Source organism: Monopterus albus, unplaced genomic scaffold (genome assembly GCF_001952655.1).
Source record: "Monopterus albus unplaced genomic scaffold, M_albus_1.0 scaffold18.1, whole genome shotgun sequence".
NCBI classification, from domain to species: Eukaryota; Metazoa; Chordata; class Actinopteri; order Synbranchiformes; family Synbranchidae; genus Monopterus; species Monopterus albus.
In genome coordinates, this window is record NW_018127898.1 from 6,452,921 (window position 1) to 6,468,550 (window position 15,630).

Sequence of the window (15,630 nt, forward strand, 5' to 3'; positions counted from 1 at the left end):
TGCTCATGCTGGCAAACCATTTAAGTGCTTGACATTTCTTTTAACTGATCAGATCTTTAACTGTCTGTTTCTATTATCTTAAAACTTTGAAATACATTATAGATTACAAGATAGTATACATACTGTAACTAGGAATCCAATGTGAGGGGAAGTATTGGCATTCATCATTATTATATTATTAATATGATAAATGCATAGCATCTACATTGTTTCAAAATGTCTTTGCGTTTCAAGTAATAAGGGTAATAAAAATCTTGAATAAAGCATATTGTGTATTTCTGAAATTTATTGGTTAAATCTTGAAGTATAAAGCAGTATCTGTGGAACATTTTTATTACATTTGCAACATCAGTGAAAAAAATGAACAACTATTTTTCATACCTTTAAAAACAGTAAAGTTGAATAAATAAGACCTAAATGGTCTTTTAAACTACTTTTCAGTCCAAGTCCATATCTTCATTTGGTTCTTGGTTTCTTGCTGGATCTCTGAAGCCACTGCTGAAGAGCGCCTGTGGACCTGGGCTGAGTCTCTGCCTTTTTGTTATGGTCTTTACTCTCAGGTGTGTCAGACCTCTTCCTCTTTGAAGGCGGACTGCTCGTCAGCCAGCCCTTCATCAGCTTACTGCTGGCTGTTGGTTTGGGCTCCTAGAAGGTCAAGGGTCAGATTTATTAGCTGAAATATGCCTAATTGCTGACATGGCATAGCAAAAACTTTCCAGCCACAGTGAGTAAATGCCACAGTAAAACTAATACCTTTTTTCTGCCAAGCTCCACTGGCTGAAGGCATTCTGGAGAGCTGTTGCGTGGGTTGTTGACTAGTGAAGACACTGGGTGAAAAGCCAAAATGTTCTTAGACTGGAGCAATTTCAGGGCATCTAAAGAGTTCACCTCCCCATAATCTAGCCATTTCCTCACTTCTTCCTGTCCATCCAGGATTGCTGGCATCCTGAAACACAACCATGGAGTAATTTAGAGATTCATACACAAAAAATTTTAAAAGCGCATCAACTGTCCTTACCGATCATGGATGCTTTGCAGGTTTGGGGAAGCATTTACAGTAATTATGCTGTATGTGTAAAGGGGTTCTCCACCATCTGGAGGATTCCAGCAGTCAAACAGTCCAGCCATCGTCAGCAACCTCCATCCAGTCCACTCCCGTGGTGCTTTCCCTTCCTTGCCAACACACAGCAAAGTGCAGAAGGGAATGATCATATTAATGCTTAAACTGTGACAAATAACAGATGTTATGACAAGACATTGCAGTTGTTTGATATTCACAGTCCACAACCTGGCACTAACATTAAAATCAAACCAGATGATGGTATACTGCATGATTTGAATGCTAAAGAAACACCTGTATGTTTTTGGCTTGACTCCTGTCTCACACATGAAATTTCCAGCCATGATAATTTCCACCATAGCTGCATTCTCTCTGCTTTTGTTCTGTATTGAGAGCAAATGTTTACGGTGTTTCTACTGTTACAGAGAACCCAATGCAAACCTTTGCCAGGCCAGGGGAGGCCTTCTTTGGAGGGCACCCTGTATCTAAAATCTCTGTGTTGTGATCCTTTGTTTTATCCTGCCTGAGTCCCTGAGTCTGCAGGAAGTAGATGAAGAAAGGCTGCTTGTTTTTCTCCTGCCTCTTCCACTCATAAAAGCCATCAGCCAGGATGACACACCGCTGTCCCTTTAACAGAGGGTCCTTTGGGGAGAAAATAAAGTGATTAAAACACTTGTGTGTCTCAAGACCTACAACACATAAAACAAACTGATCAAAGGTATGTTGCTTGCCATTCAGCAGTGTCTCAAACTGTACACACCTTATATGATTTCCTCTGCAATATATTCTCACTGCGGCAGTTGCTGGTGCTGTACTGCATCTTGCTCGGGTCATTCTCCTTGAACCAAGCAGGTATTAGACCCCAACGCATAGTGGCCAACACACATTCATCCACAGGAGCATTCTGAAGACATACAAGGAGTGGACACAATAACATTATAATCTATGCTATATAATACTCTCAAGTAGGGATGGGCATTTCAAGCTAAAATACTATTCGATATTTGCTGGGAACATACATTTTTGTGTTAATACTTACTTTTACTTAACATTATTAATATTTTAATAATATTGATACGTTTTGTAACAGAGTGGGATATTTTGCAGTGTGATATCAGTACTTGTGAAGGCTTCCTCTACTACTGGTGCTAACATGCAAACTAACATGTCTTACGTGTTATAGTTATATATCATTTTGTTATCATCTTTAGAACTCTGTTTATTCTTTAGGGTCAATCTAACGCTGCAAACCAGCTCAATCAACTGGTACAGTCATTTGTAATTAAAAATCATTTGTAATTAAAAAAGACATTTTTCATTCTTCTGTGGGTCCTGGCTGATAGTAATAGTAATCGTGTAATACCATCATATCCTCATCTCATCTTCCTCTTATCCGGGACCGGGTCGCGGGGACAGCAGTCTAAGCAGATTGACCATAATATCCTGAAACCCCGCGATTTTCTGAGACGATTATCATACCGTGAAAATCTCATATCACTGCAACCCTATTTGGGAGTTTCACTCTTTGAGAAAGCGAACGATATAGTTGCGCTTACCTTATCAAAATGCTTCTGGGACAGCAGGACTGGACTCATGGACTGGGGGCTCTTGTTGTAAGAGGGTCGGTATTTGTCCGCATCTCCATCCTTCCAGCGCGGCTTTCTCCACTGCCCTCTTCCATTTTTGTAACAGCAGGCTCGTCTCACTTCGTCAGGCGCAAGAGTGCAAGCAGTTCTTCCACACATTTTACCGATAACATGAATTTTTCAGCCACCTGGTTTAACATAACATAGGTCAAGCTCAAGCTAAGTGACGCTAACACTTCTACAGTTAACATTAGAGAACGTGAAATCGCTTTCGGGATCCCTAGGTCCGCTACGAGTCAGCTACAGTAAGCCATTTATCCATTTTGAATTATCATAGTCAGTAAAGTGAGATCTAAACGATCAGCGCCTCTATCAAAATAGCGTCCCTGTGCCAACATTCAACACGGAGTGACTTCACGTTCTCTATTAGCATGTTAGTTTCAGTAAATTTCATAAACCATTTCGTTTTACTTGGCTGTAAAGACACCGTTTAAAACCACTGCAAGTTAATAACTATGTATGTTTGAATATCGTGCGGACACTTTACCCGGGCTGAGTTAGTCCGCATATGACACCATGACGTACAGCAGCTCCTCTTCATGAGTGAGTGAGTAGACGTAGCCAAGATGGCGACTTATAGAGGGGAAATGCAAAATGATGTAGTAGGAAATATCAGCTAAGTATTTTGACAATTGATATGCTAGTAAAGAAGTAATACCGCAATTAAAGTTTCGCTTTCAAAAATAATTTGAGTAGTCTAAGGCAGAAAGTCTTCCTGGGAGTCAAAAGTAAACTCATGTTTATTTCACATTTTAATGGGCATGTAGGCTAGAGGATAAGCAGTGTTCTTTTAAAATTTGATGGTAGAAGGTCAAAGTAAACGTCGCCACGGTCATATATAAATGTTAAGTTACTTTAATCTAGACGTCTACAAATAACGCTGAAAAGACGTTTACTCTGGTGTGGAGCTAGCCACATGTTGCCATGGTAACAGTAAAGTTTAAGAGTCCTGCCCACCGTGCGTTGCTCAGGTGAAACTCAAGTGTCAAGTTTTGTTACCTATTGGATTAGTGCTACCTACGACTCACAAAGTGGTTAGGGTTAGGGTGAGGCATGGGGTGGGGTTAGTGAAGCCATAGACTCCGCTAGTAAGGTAGCATATCTCAACAAGGTAGCACAATTTGACAGAACACAGGCACTGAAGTAGCTAAAACATCCGGGGACCTCAGCAGGTAAAAGGAGCAAACATTTAACCATGATGTCAAAACCTTTCTTGAAATATTGTACCGTAACATTCAACGCCCCAGTAGAGGAGAGCAGAAGTGTTGGTTCAGCTGAATATTTTGCTAGTTAGTTTTAAAAAGAGAGAGAATGGTACCATGCCACAGTAGTGCTATGGTTTGTTTTGGACAGTTGGTGATGCTAGTTAAACTAAAATAATCTGTAGTGGCTTTATAGCAAGATATAAAGATTTTTGTGTACCAAGTATAGGCTGACGTGAGTGATCTCTGTGGAGAATAGAAAACAGTACAGTTTGAATAAATATTTCTTGTTGAGATATGTTGGAACAGTCCTGGGCCTTTGTTCAACAAGTAATTAAAGGAAGTCAGACTGAGTATTGGACCCTGCCTGGGGTGTTGGGTACAAAGCTGACAGATGTAGTCAGTCTGTTTCCATCACAGCAACTTGACCCACTTTATAGTCTACTGCACTTGGAGAGAGACATATCTACAAGACCAGAAGGAAAACATGCATGATAGCAGAGTTTGAATCAATGTGTATACAACATTATCTCTATGACATTTGTGCACACCTTTGCCATATAAATGATGATGATGATTGTCTCCTCTGCAGCACTTCTTGTTTAATGTTATGAAGCTGAGCTGAAGAAGAGGGTCCACTGAAAGATTAGAGCTGATGTCAGCATGGAGGCCAAACAGTCAGTCCAACTGGACAAGGAGCAGCACCAGTGTACGGGCAGACACTGTACACAGTGCCCAGACAGTGGTGAGAGACAGAAGACAACAAAGGAAACATTCTCTTTGTCTGAACCATCCAAGGACCAGATTAGTGATACTGAAATACACAGGGGTGTAGTTTCTTCAAATCTTTAATCAAAGGGTGGCCCCCATTCCCATAATTCATCCCTCCTAAAGTGATTGTTAAGTTTTGCATCAGTTACACAGGCCTAGATCTACAGTATGTATATATGACAGGATAAGAAACACAAAATTGCTTCATTTTCATTCACATTAAAAAACTGACTGGGCCTTCACTGAATTAATCATGAGACACTCATGTCACACTCAGATAGGGGGTTGAATATTTGAACTCAAAAGCTATGTATTAAAAGTTTCAACATTTTGCTCTTTTTCGCTCCAAGCGACATTGTCTTTGGAGTCGTGATTAACATGGTGTGCCTACCACATACATATATTCATATTTTATTTTTGCATTTTATGCATTTAGATGTTATTTCTTATTAATCAGCCAATTTGTGGACACAGCTAGCAAATGTATTTACATGAGCCATTGCTCTAATACACTGTATGTATGACAACAATCTCGATGGTACTGTTATTGCAGGAGAAACTGGAGGCCTGTCTAAGAATCAGCAGGTTAGAGCTGTGGTCCAGCAGTACAACCAAGATGAAGCCAAAAGTCTGCAAACAGGTAGATACAGTATACTCTGCAAGTTGACAACCAACATACTGAATGAGCCCGTTCATTCACCTATTATAGTATACTTTGTACTGCATGAACAGTATGAACAGTATGATCATAATGAACTTTGCAGACAACAGATTATATATATATTATATAATTTGCACTTCAGGCTTTATATTTTTGTTTACTATATGCATGTATGTCTGTGTGTGTGTCAGCTACACCTCCTAAGGGCAAAGTTCGCCACAGTTTTGTCAGCATACCTGTTCTTCACCCAAAGAGACTGAAGACAGCCAAGGCCCTTGTAGAAAAAGCTGTCAAGGTGAGTTAAGATTACTGGATAAATACAAAACATTTCTGCATTTACATACATTTCTGGTTGTTCCATGAAGTTATCCAAGTGTCTGCTTTCATTTCTCTCAGATGCATAAGGTATTCTCTGTAGAGGGCCCTTACCCTGTCATCAGGGAGGCACTTAGGGCCAGAGGCTGGATTGAGCAGCGAATGCATCGTCCCAACAGGCATACACACCGGCATTACAGCAATGACAGCAGAACCAGCTCTGTTGATGCAGGTGACAGTGATGGTGACAATGATGGTGAGCTAGATGTAAATGTGAAAAGTTTTTTTCTTTCCTCTGATTATGTTTGTATTGATCTACTGATTAACATTGCTCCTTCTTCTCAGGCAATGTCGATAAAGAACAGAATCCAGACGAGCTACATGATCTCATGGTAAAAATAAACTTTAAGGTTGTGTGGCTAATGTGAGACATTGCTAACCTTGATTGTTGTGCTCAAAATTTAGGGTTTATTCTACCATAATGTAATATTCCCAAATTTTAATATAGCTCTCATCCTTCCCATCTTTTCATTCCATAGTCTCGTCTGGTGCGGAAGGAAATGGTTTATTTCTATTGGACAAACCGTGGGGACGCCATCAGCACCAAGAGCTTGCAAAAAGAACAGATTACCAATCATTTCGCAAAGGCAGGCAGCTTCACCACCAAGGTACAGTATATCCAATTGTTGTTACAGCAGAAGATGCCTCCTCAGTGGCCCACTGTCCCACCCACTGTAATTCTTGTGTTCTCTGACAGGTGGGGTTGTGTATGAACCTGAGGAACCTGCACTGGTTTGATTCCACTAACCCAGACACATTCTTCCCCCGCTGTTACAGAATAGGAGCACAGGATGAGAAGCATGCTTTCATTGGTCAGATCTTATCACTTCTTTAGTTGAGCACTTTCTCCTATGTTTCTGGCACATTTCTACTTTTATTCACAGGGAAATGTTAGAATATGTAGCTCACTGTCTTTGTCCGCTGTGTAGAGGACTACAGGAGGACAGCCTGCGCCAGTCTTTTGAAGTACATTGTGGAGAGGGATCAGGGTATTCAGGGAGAGGGAATGAGCCATAACATTTGCTCCCTTCAGGGTATGACCATCTCTCTTGTGACTGTGCACTTACGCAATGTAGCTAAATAAAGAGAGACATACTTTTGTTTCTCCACCTTCAGATCAGCAAAAACAAAGCAAATCTACACGAGTGGTCCTTTCTCAAATGATTGAAAAAGCGCTCAAAGTATGCCAGGAGTTTCTGGAGAGTCTGGAGCATAGTGACATAGACATAAGCTTGGAGGCACCACAAACACTTACAACTGAGGAGTGGGCCAAGTTTATTGACAATTACTACCTTGTTGTTCAGTGAGTACATTGTATGTGTTTGGTGGAGATTAAAAATCAACCAAAGTGCTGTTCAGTATTGCACAGTACTGCTGTCTCTGTTTCCTCCTCAGTGGTGGAGCAGAGCTAGAGAACAGTGAACATTTTGTCAAGTGCTGTGAGACTATGCTGCAGAGGCTGGAGCAGGTCAGTCCACAGCTGGACATAGATGGCATACACAACATCTGGATCATCAAACCTGGAGCAAAGTCCAGGGGAAGAGGTGAGAAGTAAGCTGCTATCAGACAGTTTGGTATAATATCTGATAAAGTTCTAGGTGACTGGTTTCAACTGCCCTCTAGGTATCAAATGTGCCAGGCGCCTAGATCAGATCCTCAGGCTGGTGAACAGTGATCCAACCATTATTAAGGACAGTAAGTGGGTGGTGCAGAAGTACCTGGAGCGTCCCTTTCTGGTCCATGGCACCAAGTTTGATGTGCGCCAGTGGTTCCTGGTCACTGATTGGAACCCTTTGACTGTGTGGTTCTATAAAAAGTGCTATTTGCGTTTCTCTACGCAGCCTTACTCACTGGATACGCTGGACAGGTAAGACAGTCATAATGATAGAGGGATGGAAGAAAAATCAAAATGTGAAGCAGATGTGAAACCAAATGAAAAGGGGGAAGTGAGAGACAGCATATGTTGTGGGTTGTGATTATACGTGCCATTTTTCGTGGGAGATCTAATTTTATATCCATGCATGACTTGAAAATGACTGTTAGCTATCTCCCCTGGGCATTTTTAAATATGTATTTGATGACTGACTGCCAAATAAACCCAAAAACTACAAGTTGCTTCTGGAACGTTAAGGGGTCAGTTAAACTTAAAAATTCATGCTATACGTACAACCAAAAAACTATGGAATAATTTAAATGTGGACATAAAAAATAGTTTAAACATAAGTATAAAGGTATGTGTCAATCAAGATACATGCAAGAACAGGTTTAATGATTAATCAGATGAAACATTGTGGGTGTGGGGTAAGAATGTTAGCACGCTGTAATAATTCTTTAGTATATTACTTGTGTGGTGTAGAAGATAATTAACTATGAATGTTTTATGTAGAATGTTAACACTGTAATAATTCTGTAGTATATTACTTGTGTGGTGTAGAGGATAATTATTTATCTAGAGATATTGCTTAGGATTTAAAAGTTGTAAAATGATGTCATGGGGTAGGACTAGATAAGTCTAACTTCTTCCTACTCCGTTCAAGCATGTACTAGGTATAAGTAAATTGATATTAGATTATTATTGTTGGATATGTGTGAAATTACATGTGTTGACATATCATCTGTTTTACATGCTTGAATGAATAAATCAAATCAAATCAAACGTCCCTCCTTTCATGTACAAATGTATTGATCTAAAGATTCTGTTGGAAAAACAAAGGAGTGCTTTAATCTTTGTAAGGAAAAGTATATACAGACTGACAGAAAGCCTGAAAAGAAGAGAACACAAGCAGAAAGTGACTGTTAACTGTGAGGAAGTGTGACGATATGAAAATAATAGCCAAACACCCAGATGGACTTTGCAAATGCAGTCATACAGAAGACCACCTAGTGTTTCTAACATTAAATACAGCAAAGACAGCCAATAACTATCAGCTTTTATAAGTTGAATTTGTCTTAAAACAATATTCACAGGCCCATATGTACATTGAATGATTTTTTTGGTACTAGTATTCATATTGTACCAACTGTGAATTTGATTTCAATTAAAGTCACTGGGGAAGAGTGCATTACAGCGCTTTGCAAAACTAATTTAAAGGTTTCAGCAGTTTGAATTAGGCAAATCAAGTGGGTAGTTAAAAAAATTGCTGTATTTTTATTCCTCCATGCTGGTGATAGCCACGACTGGAGACATTATGTTTTCAGGTTGCCTGTCTGTACGGCCCAATCTTGTGAATGCAATATCTCAGGAACACCCTGAGGGAATTTCTTATTTGGCACAAATATCCACTTGGACTCAATGATGAACTGATTAGATTTTAGTGGTCAACGGTCAAGGTCAATTACCTCAGGTCTGTTCATTCCTGTGAATTTGACTGGTTGGCATCGGCATACAACCACAAGGCAGTAATTCTAGTTTGTATAACATTCCCTCTTGGTGTTGCTATTAATATTTTACTCAGGCTGAAGAAATTTTATTCTGTATTTGATTTTAAAAATCAAAATCTGATTTCTGCATAACTAAGCCTGTCACCATATGTCTTATGATGTTTTCACATACAGTTGAGGAAGTTTTTTAAGTAGTTTGGAGGCAGTCAGGGTAACAGAGGTCATGACCCGCTGGTGTTATGCTTTCCTATCTCTGTCTCATTAACCTTCTGTAATTTAATTGTAACCCATTTCCTCTCATTTGTCTCTCTAATCTTGACTTCTCTTTCCCACCTTCTCAGCTCTGTCCATCTGTGCAACAACTCCATCCAGAAGCACCTGGGACCCTCACAACAACGACATCAAGGAATCCCAGCACACAACATGTGGTCAGATGACCAGTTCAGGACCTTTCTGTCCAACCGGGGTTGCAAAGTTCAGTGGGAGACAGTGGTAGTCCCGGGCATGAAGAAGGCTGTCATACACGCATTACAGACCACACAGGATCTGATAGAGTCACGCAAAAACACCTTTGAGCTCTACGGTGCTGATTTCATGTTAGGTAGGATGGAATCACTGTTAATGTTACTTTGTGTTATATGTTATACTGCCTGTCTCAACAGTCTTGATCTCATATATTAAAACTGCTTTTTAGGAGCTACAAAATTCTATATGGCAGTAGAATAAACATAGCATTCAGGTCTATTTCAAATTGCATATTCATATTTTTATGTACCTTAAAGAGCCCATGGCATGCTTTTCCTTGTTTTCTGACTTATCTACAATGTTACAATGGTGAATTATTATCTTAGTCATGACCTAAAGCTCAAAAAATGAGGTGTACATATGTTCTAGTATTTCTGTGCAGAAGCAATTCGTTTTATACATGTCTTGCAAACTCTTGCGAGACTTTTTTTCTAACAAAATAAAGTATTACATGATAGTTTAAGGATCCCCTTAAATGGGCATAATCTCCCAGCACGTTCATGTTAGCTTGCCTGACACCCACCAGTGCCACTGTAAAAGTGGAATTTTTCGACTGGCACCGGTTTAATAGGTATATTTTACCTCCTGCTGCTGCAATATGACCAGAGGATGTGGAGAAAAACATGAGGCCCTGAGGTTACTGCATGTCCAGGAATCATCACCAGTTTGGATATTTTGACTTTTTTTTTTAGGTCGTGACCTGCGTCCGTGGTTGATAGAAATCAATTGCAGTCCCACCATGGCTCCTTCCACCCCTGTGACAGCCCGCCTCTGTTCTGCTGTTCAGAAGGACACATTACGAGTCATTCTGGACCGGAGAATTAACCGCACTGCAAACACAGGAGACTTTGAACTCATATATAAGCAGGTAAGGAAGAGTTTTGTTGCTTCTCCAGGTCATAGTCATCATTTAAGTGCCACTTCTCATCTTAGGCAGCAGTACAAGTGCCACAGTATTTAGGAGTCAACCTACTTGTTGAGGGTGTCAAGATCAAACGCCCCTGGCTACTTCCTCCACTGAGGTCCTCCAACCGTTCAGCACCAAAACACAGGGGCCCTTTCAAGGACAAAGATCTTGCAGTGGAAAAAGCAAAAGCCCTGCCTAAAGTGTTGTTGATGAGTGCAGAGACTCTGATCAAAACCACCAGTGGTGGGGTTCTAACACCTCCTGCTCTTCCTCCTGAGCCATCTGTGCCCAACCCTATTGAAACCTTCACACTTCTCCTTTCAAAGCCTGTAAACAAGTTCATCCACCTGCCCAATAATGGCCAGTCTCACTCTGTTTTTGTGGAAGAGGAGACCAGAATTATCAAAAGTCTGCTCAGAGAAAATCCAGCCTCGTAACACAGAGAGGAACAAAGGTCCATCTTTAGGAGATGATCATTTCAAAACAGTCCAGACAAACAGTCACCAGCTGAGTGCCTAAAACAATCAAAAAAAAAGGTTGTTCATCTCATCATTTACATGCCCCTTCAGTTAGAGCTTTCATTGTGTAGGGGTTTTTGGTCTACCTCATAATAAAGTCAGAAATTAAAAGATTGGTGTGGCTTGTTTTTCACTTATACTGTTTAAGTTTTTAAATTGAATCATTCAATTTTTTTTCAAGCCTGACAGGGTTGGAATATAGTTGAATCGCCTGGGCGGACTGCGCGGACCCCACCCAGAGGGTGATGTTGTTTTAGTGATAATATGATGAGGAAGCAGTAATGACAAGGCATTGTGGTTTTTCACCCAAGATGATGTGCAATTGTCACCGAGTGTTTGTGTGTTTTGTCCAACTACATAACATAGATGGCTCATAGCAACACAGCTTAGTGTTGAATAAAGACCCTGTTTACAAAAGACAACTGACAGACTGATTACCTATCACTGATCATCCAGACTGACAAACTAGGCTTATTGTAATCTCCAGGAGGGGCCATGGAGACAAACATCAGATGGCGATGATCAGCAGCAGAAACAGACTTTACATTCAACTTAAGTGACTCTGAGATTTAAGCAGACTGTTTTACCTGTGTACCTGTGAGTGAGCAGGTACACATGATACAAGAAGGGAACAAGATGGCCAAACTTTGGTGCTTGCTGACCAGTTGTGAGCCCCTTGCGCAGCTGATGTATTTGAAATGTAAACCAACATGAACCAGGAGGAGCTCAGTGAACATTCTGTAGGTTTTGGAGTCGGTTTAACTCTTGGAGGCATTTGATGACTGGTCATGACAAATATTCGGGGGGACAAATTTCCTTTTTCATATTTTGGATGGGACCTATCCCCTGTGGAGATTACGCCCTAGTAATAAGATTATCTATAGCTATAGCATTCAACCTGTGACAAATGGCTGCAAATTCATATTGTTATTCTGCCACATCAGAGAATAAAGGCAGTATTTGATTGTATGGGCAATTACCGCCTTAGGAAAAGTGTTTATATGGCGCTCGAATCAAGCTACAACTTAACAGTGCGCGCGCATGCACGCGCGTAATCGGTGGTACTTAATCAGATAGCACCACACCTCTGGTGACGGCTCATGTTTGGCTTGACAGGGATTCATGTAGATAGTATTTTTTTTTTCAAGCCTGACAGGGTTGGAATATAGTGCACAGACCTCACCCTAAACAACACATAATGGACAGTCGGTGGCGATATTACCCAACTGAAGAGGCAAGCAACATTTTGACATGAAAGCGAAGAAGAAGCGAAAGACGGATATCCGGGACTGCTTTCTGTAATTGTACTGAAAGATGGCGTCGTCCGTCTGCAGATTTGGAAGTGCTGTGGGTCGCGTTCTCACCAAGACCCGCAGTGTATGTACAAATGCATAGGTTAAGCAGAAAAGGTTTTGTACAAGCTGGATATCAGTATTGTTTTTCTTTGGTAAAAAGTTGAAAGTTATGTGAAAGGATCGACTGCTTGCCTAAATAGGGAGCTAAGTAGTTAACTGACCTCTCCGCAGTACAGAATCGGAAAGGGGCTAGCTAATCGGTTAGCACCAGTTAGCTAGAAGTGAGAACAAGGTCATCTGTCAAATTAGGCAGTGTGTCTTGTAACAGCGACCCTATATGTTACATCCACTTTACCTGTGTGTTATTTAGATATGCTGGTTGTCGTTTCAGTCGTTTTGAGTCGTTCACAAGTTCGACAATTTGTCACTTGTCCTTACTGCCCTCGTACCATGGCTAAGCTCCGTGGCTAACAGCGTTAATTTAGTGAAACGGGTAACGTTAACTTTTACATTAATAATGTCAATCTTATAGCTGTGTTTTCAGAGTTTGCAGTAATCCTGTATACACATATATTTGGAATAAACGTGTTTTTATTTTAGTTTACGGAATAATGGACATTTTATGAATACTACTTGAAAATTAAATCAAGTTTTAACAGTAAAGGGATTATACAATGTTACGTGTTTATACACGTCTGAATAGATATAATTCTGAGTTTGACTTCTAGTTTACCTTATATTAGTCATATCATTTGCTTGATAATCTTGGCAGTGGACTGCCAGATGTTGTCTTGGGTCAAACATTTCTGCTCTTGTTTTGCATGTGAATTGATTAACAGGTACGATTTTTAAAGCATCTCATTTAATAATAGATCCCAAACATAAGTTTGCTGTTGCTCAATTATACTTTTGAGGAAATAGAACACACTGAAAGAGCACATGCCTCCCATCTAAGATTTATTACTTTAACATCAGAAAACAGATATGTATTTAATCCATGCCGTGTGTTTCTTAGTGATAGGTGATCGGTGCATATGTTTCTTATGTGTAACTTGTATTGCTGCTTCCTTGCAAAGGCTCCTTTGCAAAAGATGTTCTGAACCTGAGTGGAATTTTTTCCCTTGTGAAATAAAGGTAAAAAAAATGTGCCATCATATTTGCAGTTGAACAAGTGCAATTACAATATAGCAGAACTGTTCTAAAATCCCCGTTTTGTAGTTTGAGATATCCTACAAACAAATAGGACCTAAAATATACTCTTTTTTATTTTTTTTAATTTTTGATAGGTAATAAAATCAATCAGTTGAACCAGAAAGCAATCGACAGCTAAAGTTAAAAAACTTGCACAAGGCAAGTAATTAGTAATACTCGCCCAGGAGTTTAATGTGAAACATGTTATTTTAAGTGTTTTTAACAGTGTTACCTCTTGGTGTGTCTACTCCTGTAGCCCATCCTGCTGTCACTGAGGCGCGGACAAGCCTCTGTCAGTTATGCCCAGAGTCTGGCAGCAGCCCCTGAAACTCGCCTCACTGCTCTGGACAATGGTTTGAGAGTTGCATCAGAGGAGACAGGACATGCCACATGCACTGTAAGAATGCAGCAGTGGGCTGTCCCCTTAAAACCATGTCTTATGAGTAGCTTGTTGCAGATTAACATGCCCCCCATTCTTCTCGTCACTTCTCTGTCACAGGTTGGACTGTGGATCAGCGCTGGAAGTCGCTATGAGAGTGAAAAGAACAATGGAGCAGGCTTCTTCTTGGAGCACATGGCTTTCAAGGTAGACTTTGTGCCCTGAGTGTACCCCACAACTTTTTTTTTATCCATTTAAGATGAGTCCACTTAAAATATGCCAAACCATTTCTTTATACAGTTCTTTGTGTTCCTATTTCTCCGTGTTTCCCAGGGAACCAAGAAATACCCTCAGACAGCATTGGAGCAGCAGGTGGAGTCTATGGGTGCCCACCTGAGTGCCTACACCTCCCGGGAGCACACGGCATACTACATGAAGGCCCTAGCCAAAGACCTGCCTAAAGGTGAGAAGACCTGTGTAGCGGTGAAACAAAATGTGTTCTCTAATTGTAGCAGTTAAATCAAACCCATTCGTACTTGGAAGATAAAGGCATTGAGAAACTCTGATAAAGAATCCCAGTTATCTGGCCTTCTACTGTATGTGACAGTGACTTATGATTTCACAGTTTTTTAGCACAAAGTGTGTGCATATCTCCTAAGTTGTGAGCAGTCATCTGTCCTCTGTTTCCCAGCCGTGGAGCTGCTTTCAGAGGTGGTGCAGGGCTGCTCGCTGAACGAGGCAGAGATCGAGCAGCAAAGGAGCGTGGTGCTGCGAGAACTGGAGGAACTTGACAGCAACCTGCAGGAAGTTTGCCTGAACATGCTGTATGCAACAGCCTTCCAGGGCACTCCTATGGGACACAGTGTGTTTGGACCTTCTAGCAATGCCAGGTGCGAGGAACTGCATGCTCACCTACATACATGCTCACATACATACAGTGCATTTCAACATGAGTCACAACCTTAGAACAAGTTGGAAGTGCTTTCATCAAAAGCACAGAGCTGTTAAAGCAGTGCAGCATTGTAATGATGCCAGTTGTGGTAACAAACACAACACTCACTTTGCCATAATGCAGATAAAGTACTTTTTTTTATATATCACTATATATGTTCTACATAATATTAAATTCTACACCCTTGAGTAAATTAATGACAAAGCTCATATGCAATTCTCCCAGGAATCTGACACGCCAGGACTTAGTGAATTACATCAACAGCCACTACAAGGCCCCTCGCATGGTGCTGGCTGCTGCTGGAGGTAAGACCCCATGCTGGGAGGAGGTACTTGAGTAGCCTGTGAATTTCCCCGCAATGACTTGGCGTACATCCATCATGCTTCCTGTACAGGTGTGAAGCACGAGGAGCTGGTTGGTCTGGCCAGATCTCATTTGAGCGGAGTGTCTTTTGAGTATGAGGGAGACGCCGTTCCTGTGCTGTCACCCTGCCGATTTACAGGCAGTCAGGTGAGATGTGTTTGTTGGTACTGATCTACTGGAACCATGGTTTTTATTTTTTTAATTGCTGTCAGTTTTGTTAAATGTCTTATCCCACTGCTTTTTCCATTAGTATATTTCCTTAACCACTGCTTTAATATATTATCAATCCATCCATCCATCTATTTTCCTCTATCCGGAACCGGGTCACAGGGGCAGCAGTCTAAGCAAAGATGCCCAGACTTCCCTTTCTCCAGACACTTCCTCCAGCTCCTCCAGGGGAATGC

The 15,630-nt window shown here is 40.8% G+C and overlaps 2 protein-coding genes across 5 annotated transcripts in view; one reads left to right on the forward strand and one right to left on the reverse strand.

The window, feature by feature from the left end:
- Positions 1-268: 268 nt before the first annotated feature.
- hmces (5-hydroxymethylcytosine binding, ES cell specific) lies at positions 269-3,295 on the reverse strand. The gene is made up of 7 exons (XM_020592682.1): positions 3,194-3,295; positions 2,617-2,834; positions 1,821-1,964; positions 1,502-1,702; positions 1,019-1,173; positions 754-946; positions 269-645 (listed from the first exon to the last, which is right to left on the reverse strand). Exons 2-7 carry the CDS (start codon positions 2,803-2,805, stop codon positions 457-459), a joined length of 1,071 nt encoding a protein of 356 aa, XP_020448338.1. The 5' UTR covers positions 2,806-2,834; positions 3,194-3,295; the 3' UTR covers positions 269-456.
- uqcrc1 (ubiquinol-cytochrome c reductase core protein 1) overlaps positions 2,861-15,630 on the forward strand; it is a 17,672-nt gene continuing 4,902 nt past the window's right edge. Inside the window, exons 1-20 of one of the 4 annotated variants that reach the window (XM_020592678.1) lie at positions 2,861-2,951; positions 4,501-4,653; positions 5,233-5,319; positions 5,532-5,635; positions 5,737-5,911; positions 6,001-6,047; positions 6,195-6,323; positions 6,413-6,527; positions 6,645-6,749; positions 6,832-7,018; positions 7,111-7,259; positions 7,339-7,582; positions 9,438-9,697; positions 10,314-10,489; positions 13,789-13,929; positions 14,032-14,118; positions 14,245-14,374; positions 14,603-14,801; positions 15,089-15,168; positions 15,258-15,373. In XM_020592678.1, the coding sequence (XP_020448334.1) occupies positions 4,572-4,653; positions 5,233-5,319; positions 5,532-5,635; positions 5,737-5,911; positions 6,001-6,047; positions 6,195-6,323; positions 6,413-6,527; positions 6,645-6,749; positions 6,832-7,018; positions 7,111-7,259; positions 7,339-7,582; positions 9,438-9,697; positions 10,314-10,489; positions 13,789-13,929; positions 14,032-14,118; positions 14,245-14,374; positions 14,603-14,801; positions 15,089-15,168; positions 15,258-15,373 (2,613 nt within the window). In that variant the 5' untranslated portion in view covers positions 2,861-2,951; positions 4,501-4,571. Of the gene's footprint in view, positions 2,952-3,206; positions 3,254-3,645; positions 3,879-4,500; positions 4,654-5,232; positions 5,320-5,531; positions 5,636-5,736; positions 5,912-6,000; positions 6,048-6,194; positions 6,324-6,412; positions 6,528-6,644; positions 6,750-6,831; positions 7,019-7,110; positions 7,260-7,338; positions 7,583-9,437; positions 9,698-10,313; positions 10,490-12,280; positions 12,424-13,788; positions 13,930-14,031; positions 14,119-14,244; positions 14,375-14,602; positions 14,802-15,088; positions 15,169-15,257; positions 15,374-15,630 lie in introns of those variants that run through there. The other 3 variants (XM_020592677.1, XM_020592676.1, XM_020592679.1) reach the window with 3 other exon arrangements.